This window comes from Pleuronectes platessa, chromosome 21 (assembly GCF_947347685.1).
Source record: "Pleuronectes platessa chromosome 21, fPlePla1.1, whole genome shotgun sequence".
In the NCBI taxonomy this organism is placed as follows: domain Eukaryota; kingdom Metazoa; phylum Chordata; class Actinopteri; order Pleuronectiformes; family Pleuronectidae; genus Pleuronectes; species Pleuronectes platessa.
Genome location: NC_070646.1, coordinates 2180324 through 2199121, shown reverse-complemented (window position 1 = coordinate 2199121; position 18798 = coordinate 2180324). Strand labels below are relative to the sequence as shown.

General features: G+C 45.2%; 1 protein-coding gene across 1 annotated transcript; it reads right to left on the bottom strand.

Moving 5' to 3' along the window:
- Positions 1-6725: 6725 nt before the first annotated feature.
- Positions 6726-14073, bottom strand: dusp3a (dual specificity phosphatase 3a). Its single transcript, XM_053414257.1, has 3 exons — positions 13731-14073; positions 9100-9332; positions 6726-7522 (listed from the first exon to the last, which is right to left on the bottom strand). The coding sequence occupies exons 1-3, from the start codon at positions 13919-13921 to the stop codon at positions 7293-7295; spliced, it is 654 nt and encodes a 217-aa protein (XP_053270232.1). The 5' UTR covers positions 13922-14073; the 3' UTR covers positions 6726-7292.
- Positions 14074-18798: the final 4725 nt, after the last annotated feature.

The window sequence follows — 18798 nt, the reverse complement described above, 5'->3', positions numbered from 1 at the left end:
TAATTCCATCCTCTCCACCCTCCTCGGATGTGAACGTGGGATATTAGGAGGAGGATTTAAAGGGGGAACATCATATGCTTTCTATTTGATAAGGCCATTAAAGAAGAGAGAGCGAAGTTGAAAGAGGAATCGCCCATATGAGGAGGGAAGGGAGAAATTACAGGCAGGCATATTTGAGGACTATAATCATATTTTAAGTAGTTTGATGAACCCTAAACACGGGGGAGGAAGAAGAAAAAGAAAAATGCAATCGACTGGTGGTTTGGAAATCGATGTGGACGTCAGCGAGCCCGGAGCAAATGAGTCAACAAGCAATAAAAGTTTCAAAGGGAACTGATAACTTCATATTTGCTGAGATTACGGTTCGTGGAGGTAGAAATATCTGCAACTGATTGGAAATCAATGACTCATTTCCCTCGATAAACAAGAATCACACACGAGCTTCCAGCCACATTATTCACACAGGATGAGAGACTCTGAGCCACGACACGATGATGCAGGGAAACTCTTTCATCTGCAGGAGAAAGTCTGACAATTTAAAAAATGACGGTGATGTTTCCATCCTGAGTCAATAATTAAAATGCCACCGGTGCAAACAGGAAGTCGTCTGCGTGGATTCCGGCCTCGGCCATAAATATTTAAAGCTGCACATAGCTGGAATAAATGGCACTTCATCACACTGAGGCCTGCGAGCATTATTGATGAGATTTCAGAAACAAGCCTCCTGGATTCCTTCAAATAAACGCCCGAGTGGGACCTATAACCTGCCGCAACACATAATCCCTCCATTTTGCTCCAGCTACTTCCTGCCCCTCACGTCTCCCGGCTGGAGGAGCTGGACCTGGAATGTTTCTCCGTCAGAATCAGACACCGGTTACCGACGTGCAGGCCCAGAGGTCTGGAGCTTATTTTTTAAATGCAGGGATTTCGATACCTCCTCCGTTATCCACCCCCCTTTTTTCATACCACATCGATTTGAAAACGCTCAACTCGCAGCGGCGGTTTGAATCCAGCCAGAGCAGGGAGGAGGTCCCTGGTTTACTGGGGCCCCCTGAGGGACCACACAGCTGGCCGGCGGTAATTGGGGTGTGCGAGGGGACCGCGGTGCAGGAGGAGAAGGTAGAAGGGAGTTGACCCCTCCTCGCTGACCCTGCTGGACGCCACGCTGCGACAGAGCTCCATCACAGGTGGAGGGTGTCCGGGCCTGTGGAACATAAAATAGCTTTTTTCTCTGCTCTCCTCTCGCTTTGTCATCTCATTCCCACTCCTGATGTCATTCCTGACTTTCTCTGACTCCCTCTGTTCCTCTCCGTTCCTCTAAATGTGTCATTCCTCCTCATGGCAGTTTAAAGTGGAGTTCGAGCAGGTGTTTGCCTCCATCTAGTGGCGGAGATGTGCAGCAGCACAAAGGAACTGAGGTCCGTGCTACCAGCTCTCTGAACTGTGTCGTCATTGTTTGACTCCGATGTTCATGTGCTTGAACTCAGGAGGACCAGGGGTTTACTGTCAGGACCCTGAGGCCTGTTTCCAGCACTTTACCTGTTTTTGAATCACTTCTTGAAACATGAACAGTTTTTATGGGACAGACCTGATTTGAGGATTCAAAGACGAACTGATTAGAATCTGCTGATCAAAGGTCAAGGTCACTGTGACCTTATGAAACCTGTTTTTACCTTGTGAACCTCAAGAGAGATCCTTTCAACTTCAGCAGAGATGTTCACTTAGACTCACGGATTAACTGGTAGGACTTTAAACCGTTAAGGTCAAAGGTCACGGAGGCCTCAGAAAACATCCCCTCTTGAACAATGTGTCCTCTCGATACTGGGAAAATAAAAGATAAACTGGTTTAAAATATAAAACCATTTCAAATGCACTTAAGAAGAAGAAAGAAGAAAGAAAAAAGATTATAGCCAGACTTTTATAGTACAGTAGATACTTTATCTCCTCAAACTCAAATCCTTCTTTTTCCTGGACGTCACAGGTACAAACCACACGTGATCAGATGTTAATACCTCGGCCATTTATTTCTTTAACATAAGAAAGAAGGGACTTCTCCAAGGTAAGAAAAAAACAACATTGCAAGTTTAAAATCCAGTGAACTTCATCGATGTCTCGTTCTGAAGAGAGCCGACACCTTCCTGCTTCGTGAAGTGAGATACACCAACTAAACTTTATCTGTAAGGCTTTGGGTGGGGATGGGGGGGGGGGGGGGGGGGCTCTGCTGTCCCTGGATGTCGGAGTTGGAGACGAATGGACGTGGAACCACTACCGCTACAGCTTCCCCCCCCCCCAGAGCAGTGTGACGGACTCCGGGACGAGTCGGCTGATTTGTGCTGGAGCTCCTGCTTTAGGCCGTTTGTCAGGATGGGAGCCAGGAGACGATGACAGATCTGGAGTCAGCGCTCTACCTGGGCCAAGCAGTGATTTCCAGTGTTTGTTTGGACGCCCTCAGGAGAACCAGATGAACGGGGCTCATTGCATCATGGGCAATTCGAGATAAGTTCAGCCAGATGGGTTTTCCATGATGTCAGATATCAACTGTCACTTACGGAGGGTTCTTAGCGCGTCAGGCCGTTTGCCTACTTCGGCGCAGATGGCCGAGCCGCACCTCGTGGGAACAAGGAAATCACAGGAAATGATTTGTAAGTCAATTTACTGTTCTCTTCCGTGATGAAGAACACGACTACCTGGCTCGGTGCTCGATGGTTTCAATCCCGCTCTCTGCTCCGGTAACTCGGGTTTAAACAAGCACCGTGAATGAATCACAATTACAGCCTGGGCCCAGGTCCGGCTACTATTACCTTATAAACCCTAACCCTAAAACAACAGGGATGATGACACTTAGCTGGAGAATCACAATCACACGTGTGCGGAAAGTTCAGTTTCCAATGGTACAAAAAAAAAACACCATCTTTATTAGAAAAGCCAAAATAATAAACATGGAATCAGCTTAAGTCCGTTGCAACAGGACAAATGGAAATAAAAAGCTCAAGAAGAAAATGCACTTTCAACTCTGAACACACACAACCCAACAACCTGTATACTGTAATAGGCAAGTTATGACAGTAAAATGCAGAAATCCACGTTTGCTTTAGTGCGTGTTACATACTCGGTATATATAACAATATACATAAATGGCATTTCACGTTTGACATTCTCGATAATACATAAAGTACCTGGAGTATAACCCACAAAGTGATGCTGGTACCTTGTTCAAAAGAAACTTTACACTGACGCTACATTTCACAGACAGAGAAGAAGAAACACGAGGGGCTGGATCGTCACGATGTCAATCAGCTGTTTTTAAAAAAAAAGAGATTTGTGCAAAAAACCACGAGATTTGTTGAACAGCAGGTGGCAGTGTTTGTCTGTTACTCAATGCATAAAGTAGACTGGAGCCAGGAGGGCAGCCATCTTGGAAGTTTTCTGTTTGTCACTTTGATTAAACCTCAAAGAACAAAGCCCAGTATGAGGGAGTAGAAAATGTCTGATACTGACATACAGGCCGATATACATGTTTTTCTTTTTTAAACTGCCAACGATTTGTAAGATGTCGTTTTCAAGAAGCTGTGGAAAAACACGTTATTTAGGTTTGAGATATTACAATCTGTGAAATCAACGTTTTCACATCAGCAAACAATAAAAGCTGATACCGACCCATATATCTGTAAAAGGCTCAAACTGGTCAATAAATCGTTTTGACAGAAAACTTCCACCGCGGCTTCCTCACGAGACCAGAGCAGTCGATGGCTGAATCGATGAGCAGGGCGGAGCCGGCAGTTGATGCTGTAGAGTACGTGCCCTCGTCCTGGAGCCAATTCAAACATGTACTGTTTCCCAACTTGTGGAAAGTTAGTTGTTGCTTTTTTTCGAGTTTTCCAGAAGGAGGGCCGTATCGTAGAGCAAGATGGAAACATTCAGATGAGTGAGACCCCCCTCCCCCCCCCCGTTCGTCTATAAAGACAACAGAGCCGATCACAAACAACGTACAAAATGGCTTCTGCACAATACAGTCGGTCGCTTGGCACAATGTTGGTGTGTGTGTCGTTGGGCTCGGAGGTCAGTGGTTCTCTGTCTGTAGAGTTTTCCTTGTTTTATTGTTTAAAAAAGAGACAGCTCAGGAGTTTGTGTGGTTTGGGGTTCGGGATGAGGTGATGAGGAGAATCCAGAGCGACGCATGCGCTGGGTAACTCTTGAAAACGCTCTCAGATTCGAACGACTGCGCCGGATTCCTCTGATTTCAGGTGTTTGAGTGTTTGTGATGCTTCAGATCTGAGAGATTTTCAAGGGTGTGAGATGATGAAATGAGAGGACGCCCCCTGCAGGAGACTCCGAGGAAGAGGTCACAGCACCACTGGACGTTTCAATGCATGTTCTCACAGGTTGGATTGTATATGAACTGATTTCTGTATAAACACGCAGCATGAAAAATGGCATTTTTTCCCACTGAAATAATATAAGATAGTAAATATATATCATGAGATAATTTGACTGTTTCCTCATCTCACAGATCGGTTGTTTGGTCGATAAACATCAGAAAATAGTGAAATTAATAATTGTTTAACCAATAGTCTGAAGCCAAAGGATGTTTAATTAAAAGTTATTTGATTAAAATTATTTAATTAAGTATAATATAATTAATTAAACAAGGTGCAACGTCCTCTGTCTACAATGATTGCCCGGCGCCCCCTGGTGGAGAGTCTGCAGCCGGCTTAATGTAAACAAATCACTTTTAAAAACACTGCATTGAAATGTGAAGTGTAGCTGGAGAATCACTTCTCTCTCAGAGCCGGACCACGTTCAGACCCAGTGTTCACATCCGTCAGGAGTGATCACGAGGGGACGGTGCAAAGTCCGGGTGTCTCAGGACGGACGTTAAGACCAGGTGTGAACGGGCCCCCCCCGAAAACTCCCGTCAGGAAAGAAATAAAATGTTCCCGAAGCAAACATGAGGAGATGATGAGCATGAGCGTGTCCTCGGCCGGGACATCATCTGCAGGACAATCTGAGGAGCTGTCAGCTGATGACGGATCAGCCTCTGGGGACAACGACGATATTTTGGACCGATGTTTTTGGACCGTCCGGCTTACGAGAAGAACATATCTCCGCAAAAAACCCAAACATTGAAACTGTTTTTAGGTCTTATATGTCTGGACGACATTTGAGGAAGCGTCCGGCCCCTGAATCTCGTCCCTCGGCTACAGACTCCGCGACATTCCGAGGACAGAGACGATTCGCAGGCTAACCCGTTAGCATCCACTGCTGCCACCTGCATCTTGGTAGTTATGGCGTCTGAAACTTAAAAAAACCTGCGTAAACACGATGTCCTCAGTTTCCCCGCTGAGCTCCAAACCCCCCCCCCCCCCCCCCCCCCCCCCCCGCGGTCAGCGATCATATCTGAATATCAATGCACATGTAACTCACTGTGAAACCAAGTAATGGGAGTACTCTGTGATGTCATATACAAATATTATATGATACATTAGGACATACTGACAATACCTACACGTTATAGACACATTGCTCATACATTCATATATGTCAACACTTAAATATGTATATACAGTATACACGTATATATTCATATGTATACAGATATATATCCAAGGAGGAGTAAATAGTGCCATTAATGAGGTGAGACAACCTAGTTCCTGTTTCTTCTCTCCGGTCACACGAGGGAACTAACCCTAACCCGAGGCGGGGGGGGGTTTAAAACAGCTTCAATCACCCCCCCCCCCCCCGGCACGAGGTCTAGTTTACAGTGTTCACGCCCAGTACTAAATACAATGTCACTCAAAATGTACTTTTCAACTATATGTAACAACCACAGCCGGAATAGTCATATTTATATGTGATTACATTCTATATATATCTGATGGGAGTATTGACATATATTGCAATGCTTTGATACGTACATACGAAAAGAAGGCGTTTGAACCTGTGTGTGTGTGTGTGTTAAATTACTGCACGACACAGACACACACACACACACTCCTCAGGGTGAGACAGGTGTGTGGACCTCGGTGTGTGGATGAACTGGCAGTGGACGACTCTCTGGTGTGATGACTGGAGCTTCCAGGTGAAGGTGGGCGACTTCCTCCGGCTCTCTAACACCTCAGGCCTCGAGTTCGAAGGCGGCTGACGGACACGATTAGTTCTAACACGAGGAAATAACAACGGTGAAACTGAGGGGGGGGTGCTTTGACGGATAAGAACCAATCAGCAAGAGAATCGATTTCCAAACACTACGGTTTCAAACTGAAACTCATTCGGCAGCATTTGCAAACGTCTACATGTTTGGGGTCAAAGTTCACGTGAAGGAAATCATTTACATCTAGAGCGAGATAAGATACAGATATGGATATCGCCTGATGTCGTTAATAATTATGATTTCAACCTTTGTACTTTTGTATTTTATCAAGTTTAACCGTAAACTTTTTGTACAAAACGTATAGCTGCTGTTTGAGCCACCGCTTTCAAGCTAGAGGCCCGAAACTGAAACTCTACACAGAGCTGCAGTTTGATGGAGCAGAGTGTGAGTTTCTGTGTTTGTGCATTAATCATCTGTCCCTGCAGACGGGACGACTTTAAAGATTGTGTGGGCAAACTTAACTCTAAGGGGCTTTTTCTTTTAGTTTTCCTGGAATGTTTGGACTAATCCATATTTACATATCCGACTCATTTTGTCTTTAACGTTCTGCGTCAGGGACCTTCGAGATCTTGAGAGTTTATTCGGAACCTATAGAGAACTCCTGCCGGCAGTGGAGAACTATGGAATGATTGTGCTATAATCTTGTATTTAAAAGTTTTTTTTTTATGTATAAATCAGGGAAAAGTTTTTTACCGTCTGAACTTGTGGGAACTTGAGGAATGCTTAAAGTGGCTCAGCTCAAAAAAGATAGAAATTTAGAGCTTTGAGGTGCGAGCGGTGAGACGTCTGCACATCTGCTCGGTGAGGAGGTAACGGGGGGGGGGGGGGGATTCGTTTGAAGTATTTGAGATCACACTCTTTATCCAGAGAAGACAGAGGACGGACGGATGCCCCCCCGCTGAGCGGCAGGGAGGCGTGGACCAAAGATTCAGAAAAGAAACAGTGTGTGTGAATGAGGAATAATTATCTACACAGATCGATGCGTGTATGTCTGTGATTCTGAATAATACCCCTGGTGGTCAGATGAGTGCTGGTTTAGTCTTGGGGGGGGGGGGTGGGGTCAGTCTCCGAGAGCAGCTGAGGCCTGTGAAAGGCATGATGGGAGGAGACGGAGGGCGGGGGGGGAGAGGGTCTCTTAATATCATTTGGTCTTTAGTTTTCCCACCTCGCCGTTCAGCTTGCCCTCCCTCGCCAGCTTGTTGTTCAGCTGGGACAGCTGGAGGAGGAAGCCCTCGTTGGGGCCGATCTCTCTCTTGTGCCTCACGGTGGCCACCGCCAGCCGGGCGTCCATCTTGTGGCGGAGCATGAGGTAGGCGACCACCATGGTGGGGGAGCGGCTGTAGCCTTCTCTGCAGTGCACGTACACCTTCCCTGCAGGACACAGACACAGAGACAATAAGGTGTTATATATTATATTTACAGAATCACGACTAGCATCACCCTCCTGTAAGATTGATCTGATACAGAGATATCTTACAATATATCTGTATCATGGCTGCATGTTGACATTTACCTGAATTAAGACATGTTTTCATTGTGTAAATATGAGAAAATCGTGCAGGATTCCTACATCGTGGATGATCAGGACAAAAACAAATGATAAAACAAAAGGAGACAAAGGCGAGCAGGAGCCACGGGGAACATGTGCTGTGAGCAAACTTGTCTAGCGAAGCATTTTCTGAGCCAGAAGATGCAAATTCAAGATCTGACCTCTGCTGCCGACTCGGCAAAGTCAGTCATCTTCACTGCAGCCTCATCTTACATCGATTCCTCATCCTGTGCACACAACATGTATGTTCCCTGTATTTGTGTTGTCAGCCCTGTTTGTGTTGTTTGTGTGTAACTTTCTTTTAAAGACGAGATGGAACCTCAAGGGGGGGGGGGATTGGACTTGGCAGCTGATGTGTCGGGCTCAGGTCACATCTGCAGATTCTGCACTTTATCAGGAACCCAACACCGACCTGTGTCGCTCCCCTGGTGTTAGCTCACATCTCACGCCTCTCCGCTGTCATAAGATCTCCCTACGTCTTCTCCTCTTCTCTCCTCCTCCATCCTCTCCTCCTCCCCCTCCTCTGTCCTTTGCCGATGAGACAACCTCTTCAGTATCTAATCTCGCTCCCTGCCACAGATCAATGTTGATTCTACTGTATCCTCTTGTTAGACACTCACTACCTGCCAACGTTTCCTTCCTTCTCTTCTCTTCTGATTTATTCTTTCATTCATACGTTAACTCACTCTTTCTTGTGCCTCCACCGACCCCCTCCAGTTTCAGGTCACTGTCCAAGTCACCACCCAAATCTAAACATTTGATCCGTGACTCCAAGTGAACATCTGTGCCACATGTGTATAGACCTGAAAGGAACATGCAGATTAAACCTGCTGAGAGCTTCTCATTATAAAACTGTGCATAGATGCAGAATGGGTTTGTAGACCTGACCAATTCCCCGCTGTCACCTCGTGGCTTCATTCGATTCTTATGAACAATGCACCGAGAAAGTTTCTCATTAAAATCCTGCAGCCGTGACCTTTTCTCTGCTCAAAGCTGAGGGGTCAGAAAATGTCAAAGATAATGTTGCACAACAAACTCCAGCAGAACCAGGCAGCAGGAGGTGAGTTCTCCTGTTTCTGCTCCTCCTCCATCCTCCTCCCTCCTTCACTCTCTCGTCACAGCACAGAAGTCTCCTGCGATTAATCCTGTTAATCTGCTGAAGAATATTTATAAATCAAATGTCTTATTTCAGACTAATTTCCCTGGTGATTTCTTATTTTATTCCGTTAACCAGAACAAAAGTGTCACAGCAGGGCTCAGGAGTGGGTCAGATTTAGCCTGAGACGCTCAGGACCGTCACCATCATCTTCATCTTCATCACTATCATCTTCATCATCATCATCTTCATCATGATCATCTCCTGTGTCCCACATAGCAATAAATAAATGAATAAACGTACCTTTTCCGTTATTGTGTGCTAGGGCCTTGTCGATAAACTCCGCCCCCTCCTCGAAGAAGGCACTGAGATTGAACTTCTCCGTGTCGTTGGCCTTGATGCCGTGGTACGTGATGCCCGTGCCGGTGTAGAACTCGGCACAGGTGTTGACGTGCATGAAGGAGGTGCCCTCCGCCACGTTGAGGACGTGCGTCACTCCCAGTTTCTGCAGCCGCATGGCGTTCTGCGCCACGAACCTGCGAGGGCGAGACCAGGGACACGACCACGGCTTAACAAGACGGACACTGAGACAACAAACTTCCTCTGATGGTGAAATAAAAACTGTTTGTGACGAGAACACAGCAGAACAAGACGTGTCGGACAAACACCAGCAGGAATAATCACACCTGACAGATTCTTCTCTGTGAGGAACACAGAGCGTCAGCACTGTTTACTTTAAAGTGATATTCTCACGATGTGGGTTGAATCTTTCACGACGCTGCTGCTGCTGCTGCTGCTGCTTCGTGCTTTTGGCAGCGTCACAGCTTCTCTTGACTCGAGGCCAGATTCTGTAAATCTGCAGCTCGGTGCACAAGCAGTTCTACATATTGTTTCTTACAACTGTGGTCGACCGGAGGTTAAATTACAAACTAATCTACAGGTCTGATGATCCATTACTGCAGAAACCTGAAAATGATATAATGCTGAAGTGGAAGACGACACCGAACCTCAGAGAAATAAACACTGTTTGTTTTTCATATAAATATTTAGTATTTACTAGTTTTAAGGAGCTCAGGTTTTTACACAAAAACTACAGAACTGATTACACCCATTGAATTTTCATGCAAATCCAAATCAGGGGGTGAATCCAGGATTATTCAAATACTTTCTCTTTTATTTTTTAAAGCAAACACACATATTCCTTACAAACAGCAACACAGCGTTTGGCTGCTCTCCTCTGATTGGCTGAGTGCCTGTGTCCACTGGCTGAAGGCACTGTCTTTTCTATATGTGACATTAAAGTTTTATGAGGTATTTAGTGTCGCTAATTAACCGAATAGAATTTATGTTTAAACACAATAAAAACACGCTGCAGCTACTAAACACATCAGATTCTCTCGGGTCTCAACACGTCAGAAATGGAATCACACCATCGCTGTGGATTCCCAGTATAAAGACAAATTAAAAAGATTCTCATCTCTATTTGCTTTATTTGTATCTGATCTTGAATCTCCAGGTGAAACATTGATGTGTGCGTTTGTTGCCGTGTCTGCTTCCAGTCGATATGAAGCGGGCGAGGCCGAGGTGACCCTGCAGCTCCCTGGAGGGGGGGGGGGCCTGCAAAGCCCCCTCTGCAAGAACTAATCAAACCAACCCTGACTGCCACCATTTTGCTTTACAGCCACAGGGGGGAGGGACCCACCAGCGACCCGTCTGCTCACGGGTCAGTACCGCTGCCATTTTACATGTTTGTGTGCATTTAGATATAGAGTGTAGGCGGGTGGGCATGAATGATTGAACATGTGGTCACCCTACGTCCATGCAACTCCATGCTCCGTTCAGCCGATTCACACCCTCTCTTCCTCTCTACCTGGCCAGTCCCTACCTCAACCTCCTCCTCTACCTCCTCCACCACCACCTCCTCCTCACCCTGGGATCTGCAGTCCCACAACATCCATTATTAAAGAGCAGCTTCACAAAGAGCCAGAGTGTTCCTCGTAGCAAACAACCGCACCTCCAGCCCGTCCCTGAACTGCACACGGTGGGTTCAGAGTGCTGACGGCCACAGATCTGAGAACAGGGCAAGAGTTCAGGAAATATTGTGATTTATTTCTGGATGAGAGCTTCTCAGCGGCTGCTCACTTCAAGAGAAGAACTGTCCAAGTCTCATTGATCTGGATTTACCTCCATCACAAAGGAGTTTTTACCCTTTTATCTCTATTTTATTTAATTTGTTTTGAGCCTTTGTTCATGCTTTTCTTATTTTACAACCCTTTGGTCGACTCTAATATAAATGTGCTTTATAAATAAACTTGACTTGACCTGAAAAACACTCATTTAAAAAACACTCCACAGTAAAACTATATATTCGGAGCTAAAGGCGGTTAATGGGTTTGGCTCCTGTGGGATCGCATGACTCATAACTGGAACTGGGACCCATTAACCTTTTTCCCATTTGACGAGTTTAATGAATATTCCTACAGACAGATTGTTTCTTTCCAATCATGTAATTAGAATCCACCGTTCAGTATCAGTGCATCTGTTTGGATCTCATTCCCTCGGCCTGCTACACGGCTTCAGTTGTAACGAGGTCCATCTCATACCGAGCCTCAGCAGAACGGCTCCCAGTGGCTCCCAGTGGTGGGACCAGTGGACGAGGCTCCGGCTCTAATGAATGATCAATACCGCCTCTCTCTGGCTGAGCCGTTGGTGCGATCAGGTTTCTGTACACTGGCCTTGTCTGGAACCAGTAAGATGTTCTTTAATATTAATATACTCCACTAATGGCCTTTGATAAGAGGCTGAAAGCAAAACGCAGCTTTTCTTCCTGATCACTGGACTTGATTCCTTCATCAGACATGAAGGCGTCTCCCTCGATAAGCAGCCGGCTCATCAGAGTCTCTGCTGCCCGCCTGCTGCCCGGTGGCTCCGGACTGCCAGCACTTTGTTTGGAGACTTGGCCGAGCAGGTCGGGCTTTTCAGATTGATTTTGTAGAAGCTCTGAGGTTCAGTGATGTTCATGTGTTTCTTCCTGCTCGCCCTCCTGCACTCCACCGCTCAGAGACACTGCCTCACCCCCGGGTCGCTTCTCTACCGTGAATCCATACAAGTGAGATTAAGGGCGGCTCGGTAAAAGCTTGTATTACATTACGAGTCCGATAAAACGCTTTTGGAAAGTGTGTTTGTTTCCCATCGCTGCTTCTCGACGTCTGTTCCGATAAGTTTGACACTTGAAACCAGAAAATCAACGTTTTAGAGATAGACAGCAAATGTTATTGTTCAATTACCAACCTCAATAAAGGCATTCTGTTCTGTTCTATTCACGTAAATAAGATTAGAGTGATTTCATTAATGTTTAATCACCAACTTGCATTGCCATGTTTCTACAGAAGCCCAGAACTGACCAGTCCACATAGAGCAATCTGCCACCTCACCACTAGAGGCCACTAGTTCCTTCACACTGGTCCTTTAATCTTTACATACCAGTTGGAACTTCTGTTGGAGCTTCGCGACAGAAGGAGGTGGAGACGCATCCTCCATCTTTATTTACAGTCGCCAACTCTTCATCACTGACTGATTCATTCATACACAAGTTTAATTATTACATTTAAGTTTAATTTAACTTCAAACAAGGCTTGTGAGTGAGGATTAAGGTGTGTTGTGTTTTTCTTTGTGTGTTTGTCTCGCAGTCAGACGATTCTTCTCGATCACGATCATAAACGTCGATTCTGGAAATACCAGGAACCAGGTATTTTTTATGGAATGCGGCGCCATAAATTCCTACGGCCTCGGCATGTTCATTACAAAACCAATAGCAGCCAACCACCATGGATTTATGGTTCTGCTTCTGCCTCGTGTGATATGAAAATACAGGACATCCGCTGCACGTGTGCTCGTTTGAGGGCTCAGCAAATCTCACAGCTTCATACAGCTGGTATAAATATATGAGTGTTAATGTGATTAAAAACAAAGAAAACAATGTGTTATTTATTTATGTCTGATTTACTTGATATTGACATTTTAGTCCTCTCACTTTACACTTCAACAATAACAACCAGCACTAATCTGAAGTTATTAGGACGGGTGCAGCACTTGAAGTTGACTTTGTGTTTGTTTGATTCGCTCTAGAGTTTATGAGACCAGTATTTAAACACATTCAGGACAATATCGTGTTAGAAAGGTCATCAACCCCCCCCCCACACACACACACACACACACACACACACACACTCCAGAGGAAGATCTCCTGCTGTGTTCACACATCAGATTCACACGACTCTCGAAGTCTCGGACCTTTGGGCTCAGACATGCACCTCCTCCAGAGAATCTCCAGAGTTCATTGCACGTCTGATGAAGGTGAGTATCTGCCTCCTCTTCATCACAGGAGCGTCTCCCTGTGTCCGGCTCTTTGTTCTGACACAGACACAACCCTCCTGCTCCTGTGGGTGATGAAGAGGAGGAGCAGAGGGGCAGCGATGATGGAGGGAACCACTCAGGAAACGCGGCTCTGTGTCTCCACAACATTCCAGATCTTAGAATATTAGATAAGATTCTTGTTGTTATTGTTGTTGTTGTTCTTTCCTCCAGCTGCGCGAGGCTCAATGTCACCGCCGGTGCGTCGAGGACAACAACAACAGCAACCGCCTGTTGTCGTGATGACAAAGTGGAGGCGCCACAACAACAAGCCCGCCCTGTGTGTGTGCGTGAGTGCGTGCGTGTGTGTGTGCGTGCGTGTGTGCATGTAGACATACGACACGATTGTCATTGTCGCGTCTGGACGAGGAGGATGATGATGATGGTGATGAAGATGAGGGAGCGTCTGGGACAACCGGTCCTACCTGTCAGACATTATAGATAGAGGGATGGAGGGATGGATGGAGGGATGGAGGGATGGATAGAGGAGGAGGAGGAGGAGGAAGAGGAGGGTGACTCACGCGTTCCCGATGTAGATCCTGGAGAACACCTCGTTGAAGTGCTGGGTGGGGAGGCTGTAGAAGCCGCTGCCGTCCGCCAGCAGCTCGTTGAGTTGCTGGACCGTCACCTCCCCGGTGCTCGGGGCCGGGATGTCGGCCGGGGCGGGCGGGGGCTGCTGCTGCTGTTTGCCGGGACTCAGGTGTTTCTTCATCGCTCCTCTTCTTCTTCTTCTTCTTCTTCTTCCTCCTTTTCTTCTCCTCCTCCTTCTTCTTCTTCTTCTTCTTCTTCCTCCGCTTCTGTCTTTCTCTCACCAACGCTCGCGCACATCCGGTGACACGCTCGCGAGCTGCATTCCCCGCTCCACACGTGAGTCGCGCGCGGCGCCGCCTCCTCGTCCCTGAAGCTGTCTGACGGCGCGCGAGCTGCTCCACCGGTTTGTTACCGAACCCGCCAAGCGTGACGCGCTGTCAACAAGTGGTTCCGGTCAAACCCTTTCACAATAAAAGCGTCCACTGAGCTGCACTTTGTCTTTGACTGTTTGATGTTTCAACATTTTATCTTACTTTTTGTTTTATTTTATACTTTGGATTTGATTTGCTTACGAGGCATCTTCAAAAGTCCCTTAAATAAAGTTATTATCGTTATTATTAAAGGTTCAGTGTGTGGAGTTTAGTGACATCTAGTGGTGAAGTGTAATGCTGCAGCTGAATACCCCTCACCTGAGCCTACAATAGCCTTCAGTTGTCATAAAAGCTCAAAAGGATAAGTTTGTCCAGTCTGGGCTACTGTAAAAAACATGGCGGCCTCCGTAGAGAGGACCCGCTCCTGATTCAAATATAAAGTATTAAATATAAAGGCTCATTTAGGAGTAAAGAAAACCACAACTCGTAAATTTTAGATGAAACATACAAGTGAAAACCTCATTAGGATTATATTATATTCAATTTCTGCCAATAGATGAATTTGACCTAAATCTTACACTGGACCTTTAACAGGAATTTCACCAGTTGAGCAGATCTCAGAGCAGAACTGACGTCCAGAAGTTTTCTCTAGAAATGATCAATAAAGTCTGAGTCTGTTTGTCCGGATGTTTTCTAGAACTTTTCCCTGCCTGCCCCTTTCGGACAATACGGCAGGAACATATCCAGGGAATAATTCACAGCAAGCACAGAAACTATCCAAATAAATTATTATTGTTGTTATTGTTATAAATGTTCAGTTTCAGGGCTTTTATTTTAAAGAAGTAATCCGTGCAGCTTCCTGGTTCGTTGTGTGTGACTTGACTCTGTCTCCAGTGTCTCGAGCAGCAGAGCAGACACACCCCACCTACAGCAGCAGACACTCCGGAGACTGTCCTGAACCTGAAGGGGACAACAGCGAGGACACCGTGCTGCCTTCAGGTGCAGCTCGTAACATCCTAACATCACACACAGCACATGTTTCATAACACAGGCATCAGGCACCGACATGTTCTTCCTTTACAGAAGAAGTGTTTGTGGAGACACAGGTTTTCTATGCAGGACCTACAACAGGTGGTCATTATAAACTTTAACCCTTGAAACAACAGAGTCTTTATGAACTTAAACTGTTAAATGACTTTTAAACAACCAGTTTTTAAAATAATATCTATTTAGTCTATTTATTTACTTCATAAAATCCAGATTTCAGTGTGATTTAAATGATCATACCTGAAGGCAAAGTCAATAATCATAATAATAAATGTTTCTCTCTTTGGGCTTTTGTATTAATTTTAATCTATGTTGTATTTCATCTGAACCCTGACTCTAATTATTGTCTAATAACAATCATAATAATAAGAATGATAACATGACAATAAAACTCAAACAGTGTTTGTTATTAAATCGATCTATCATCTCATTAATCACCACTGTAACCATAGTATCTGGAAAATGTCTGAAGTTAAATGTATTTTTCTGGAGCAAATCATTTCAAGCAATAACATAAAAAATATCCAAACATTGAAAAACATGTCACTGGTTCGGTTTGTGGGATTTAGTGGCATCTAGTGGTGAAGTTCTAAACTACAACCAGCTCAATCCCCCCCCCCCCCCCGGCATGTTCAGGCATGTTGGGCTTTGGATGAAGTTGAAACTCTACTCAGAGACATTCTAGGTTTAAATGTGTTCATCGTCACATGTTATCTTATGTATTTATTACACTAAACAGGTTTTGCGTTACAATCTACATAATGTTTTCTTTTTATTGCCTGTTTAATAAAAGACAGAGAGAATGTCTGAAACCATAAAGTGACATTAAGTTGAGTTTCTGAAATAGGACGTCAGCACACGTCCCATCTGCCTGAGACAAGTCAACACTAAACATTGATTCAATTGCGTTTTTATTGGCAGTTTCTCCCTCACGAGGTCACGTGACCAGTTAATCTGACGCCCACCACCTGAGTCCCTCTGCAGATCAGCTCCCAGTGACGGGAGGTGGCCTCATAATGAGATCAGAGAGGCACTGGGACCTGGCTAATATCTGCTGTTAGCCAGCCGTAATATGAAACCCCCCCCAAGTGGAGTCTGTGAGAGGCTGATTAGAGCAACAACATCTGAGTCCCACCTGTAAATCTGTACATTTATTATATAAATAAATATTTCAATCATTATCTTTAGTTGGAAATGATTAATTTGTCTTTTCCTTGTCACCAAACATCATTCCCAGAGGAAACAAAGCAGCTGTGGCTTGAAAATGGTTCCACAGCAACGCTGTGTCATTCTCAGGTCGAAGACTGAAATCCTCTCTGAAACCTGTGTGGGTGAAATATTAATACATTAATGTGTGTTTCTTTTTATGATTTATGCTTTAAAAATAAAATGTTTAACTATTCACTGTCCAGGAAGCAGCAGCAGAGGGGCACGTGTCACTGGCCCTGCAGCAACTTCCCTGATACTTTAAAGCTAAAAACAGACACTTCACATCTGAGCTCCAGGTTGTTGGTTGAATTCCAAGAATATTCATGCCCCCTGGGAACATTCAACCTTTTCTAGATTCAGTGTCGACTGTTCAGAGAGAATCTTCAGTAGGATCTCAAATAAAGTTTCCTCTCAAAGGGCTTTCTGGATGAAGGAGTCCCCCCCCCAGCCTTTGCTTGATTATCCAGATGGTCTCTGCATGTGCTGTACTCCATCACTGAGAGCTGCCTCCATTCACGCTCACGCTATTGTGATGCATATCTGCATGTGTGCCTTTTAGCAACGGGCTCTTTTCAAGGCAGAGTCTCCATCAATCTGAGCTCCTTGCATTCCCAGTAACCACGGCCCAGTCCGGCTCGTGGCCCGGGGCTTTGTGGGACGTCAGTGGAAGGTTGTTTGTCTCGTGTTGGAGGAGATTCAACAAAAGAGGTTTTCACAGCAGGAGGTCGACGACACTGCTGATGTGTGATGGATCAAACCATCTGCCTTGATGGATCAAACCATCTGCTGTGTGTGTGTGTGTGTGTGTGTGTGTGTGTGTGTGTGTGTGTGTGTGTGTGTGTGTGTGTGTGTGTGTGTGTGTGTGTGTGTGTGTGTGTGTGACAATAAAAGAGAAAATGAAACAAAAGAGAATAACGAGAATGATTTTGGGAACACAAGCTCTTAAAATAATAAAGATAAAAACAAATAATGCTTCACAAAAAAATACAAAACAAATAATACTACAAAACAAATATTCAAAATATAAAATAATGCTTAAAATACAAATACTAAAAAAAATTATACCAACAAATGTTGAAAGGTACAAGTAATAAAAATATGCGCTTCATCCATATTGATCAGTATCACTGGTAACGATTAATATTCGATGACAGAACCCAGAACAATCTTCAGCAACACAAAAGTCTCAGGACTGAACGGTGACGTGTAGAAATCACACTGATGTATATCATCAGCGGTTTAAGAAGCAGGTCATGTATTTGTGGGTTTACATTTTCCTGTGTAACCAGATTATCAGATTATTCAGCTGTGCATTGTCACGAGAATCATTGTGATATAACGTGACCCCAGAAGATTATATAACAACTTTTTCAAATCTAATTCAACACAGGAACATTGTCTAACAAGTCGGAAACATTGTCTTACATAAGGACCCATTATATATATATATATATAATATCTCGTGACTCATGAGCGAGGCTCTGTCTGACAAACGGATCCTCTTGTCTTTAAAACCCCCCCACCACACACACACACACACACACATACACACACACACACACACACTCTCTTCCTGGGGGTCATTACTTCAATCCGTCTAAAAACGGATCACCTCAGACAACACACAGTTATCACATCATCACTCTGTGGCTGAATGACATAAAGTCCTAAACGACACATGAGGCCAGAGTGAGAGAAACACAACACAAACACAAAGTTGTCGGCTGTGAAATCGCTTTTCAGGAAAAAATGGGGGGTGGTGGTGGGGGGGGGGGGGGGGGGTGCTGTTGTTTGTTTGTTGAGGCTCTGACGCTGGAGGATGTTAATGAGTTCAACTCTGTTGGATAATCACGGCACGACCTTGTTTTTATGAATTATGAAAAGTGGGTTCGGAAACAGGATGAAAAAGATCTGGCAATAAAAGATTCCTTCATATCCCCCCCATCGTTCTCCCAACCCCCCCCCCCCCCCCCCCCCCCCCCCCCCCCCATCAAAGCTCAACCCTTGAGTCCGGGGCTGCAGGAGGTTTTCTCTTTTTCCCACGGTCGCCAAGTCTTGGGTTTTTCTCTAACTTTCCCGATGATATAAAGTGTCTTGTGATTTTCAGCATTGTATATAATCATCCATCTTTATATCTGATCTACAGATAGAGCAGCTCCTTCTCTTGGGTCATTATCAGGCTGATTTTCTTGCCTGTGAGACAAAGAGGAGTCGAGGTTTATCTCCTGATCTGAGCTGCACGAGTGTTTTATCCCTGTTTCTAGAGGAAGCAGCCAGATTCCCAGAGCAGCTCTGAATGGATTAATGGAGTTCCTCGGAGGCGGCGAGCGGCCTGTGTGATGGAGCTGTGATTAGCATTAGTCCACTGGGCAGCGCTCACTTCTATCTTTAGAGCCCTGCCGATAGGCGGCTGGATTTAGCTGGCGAGACG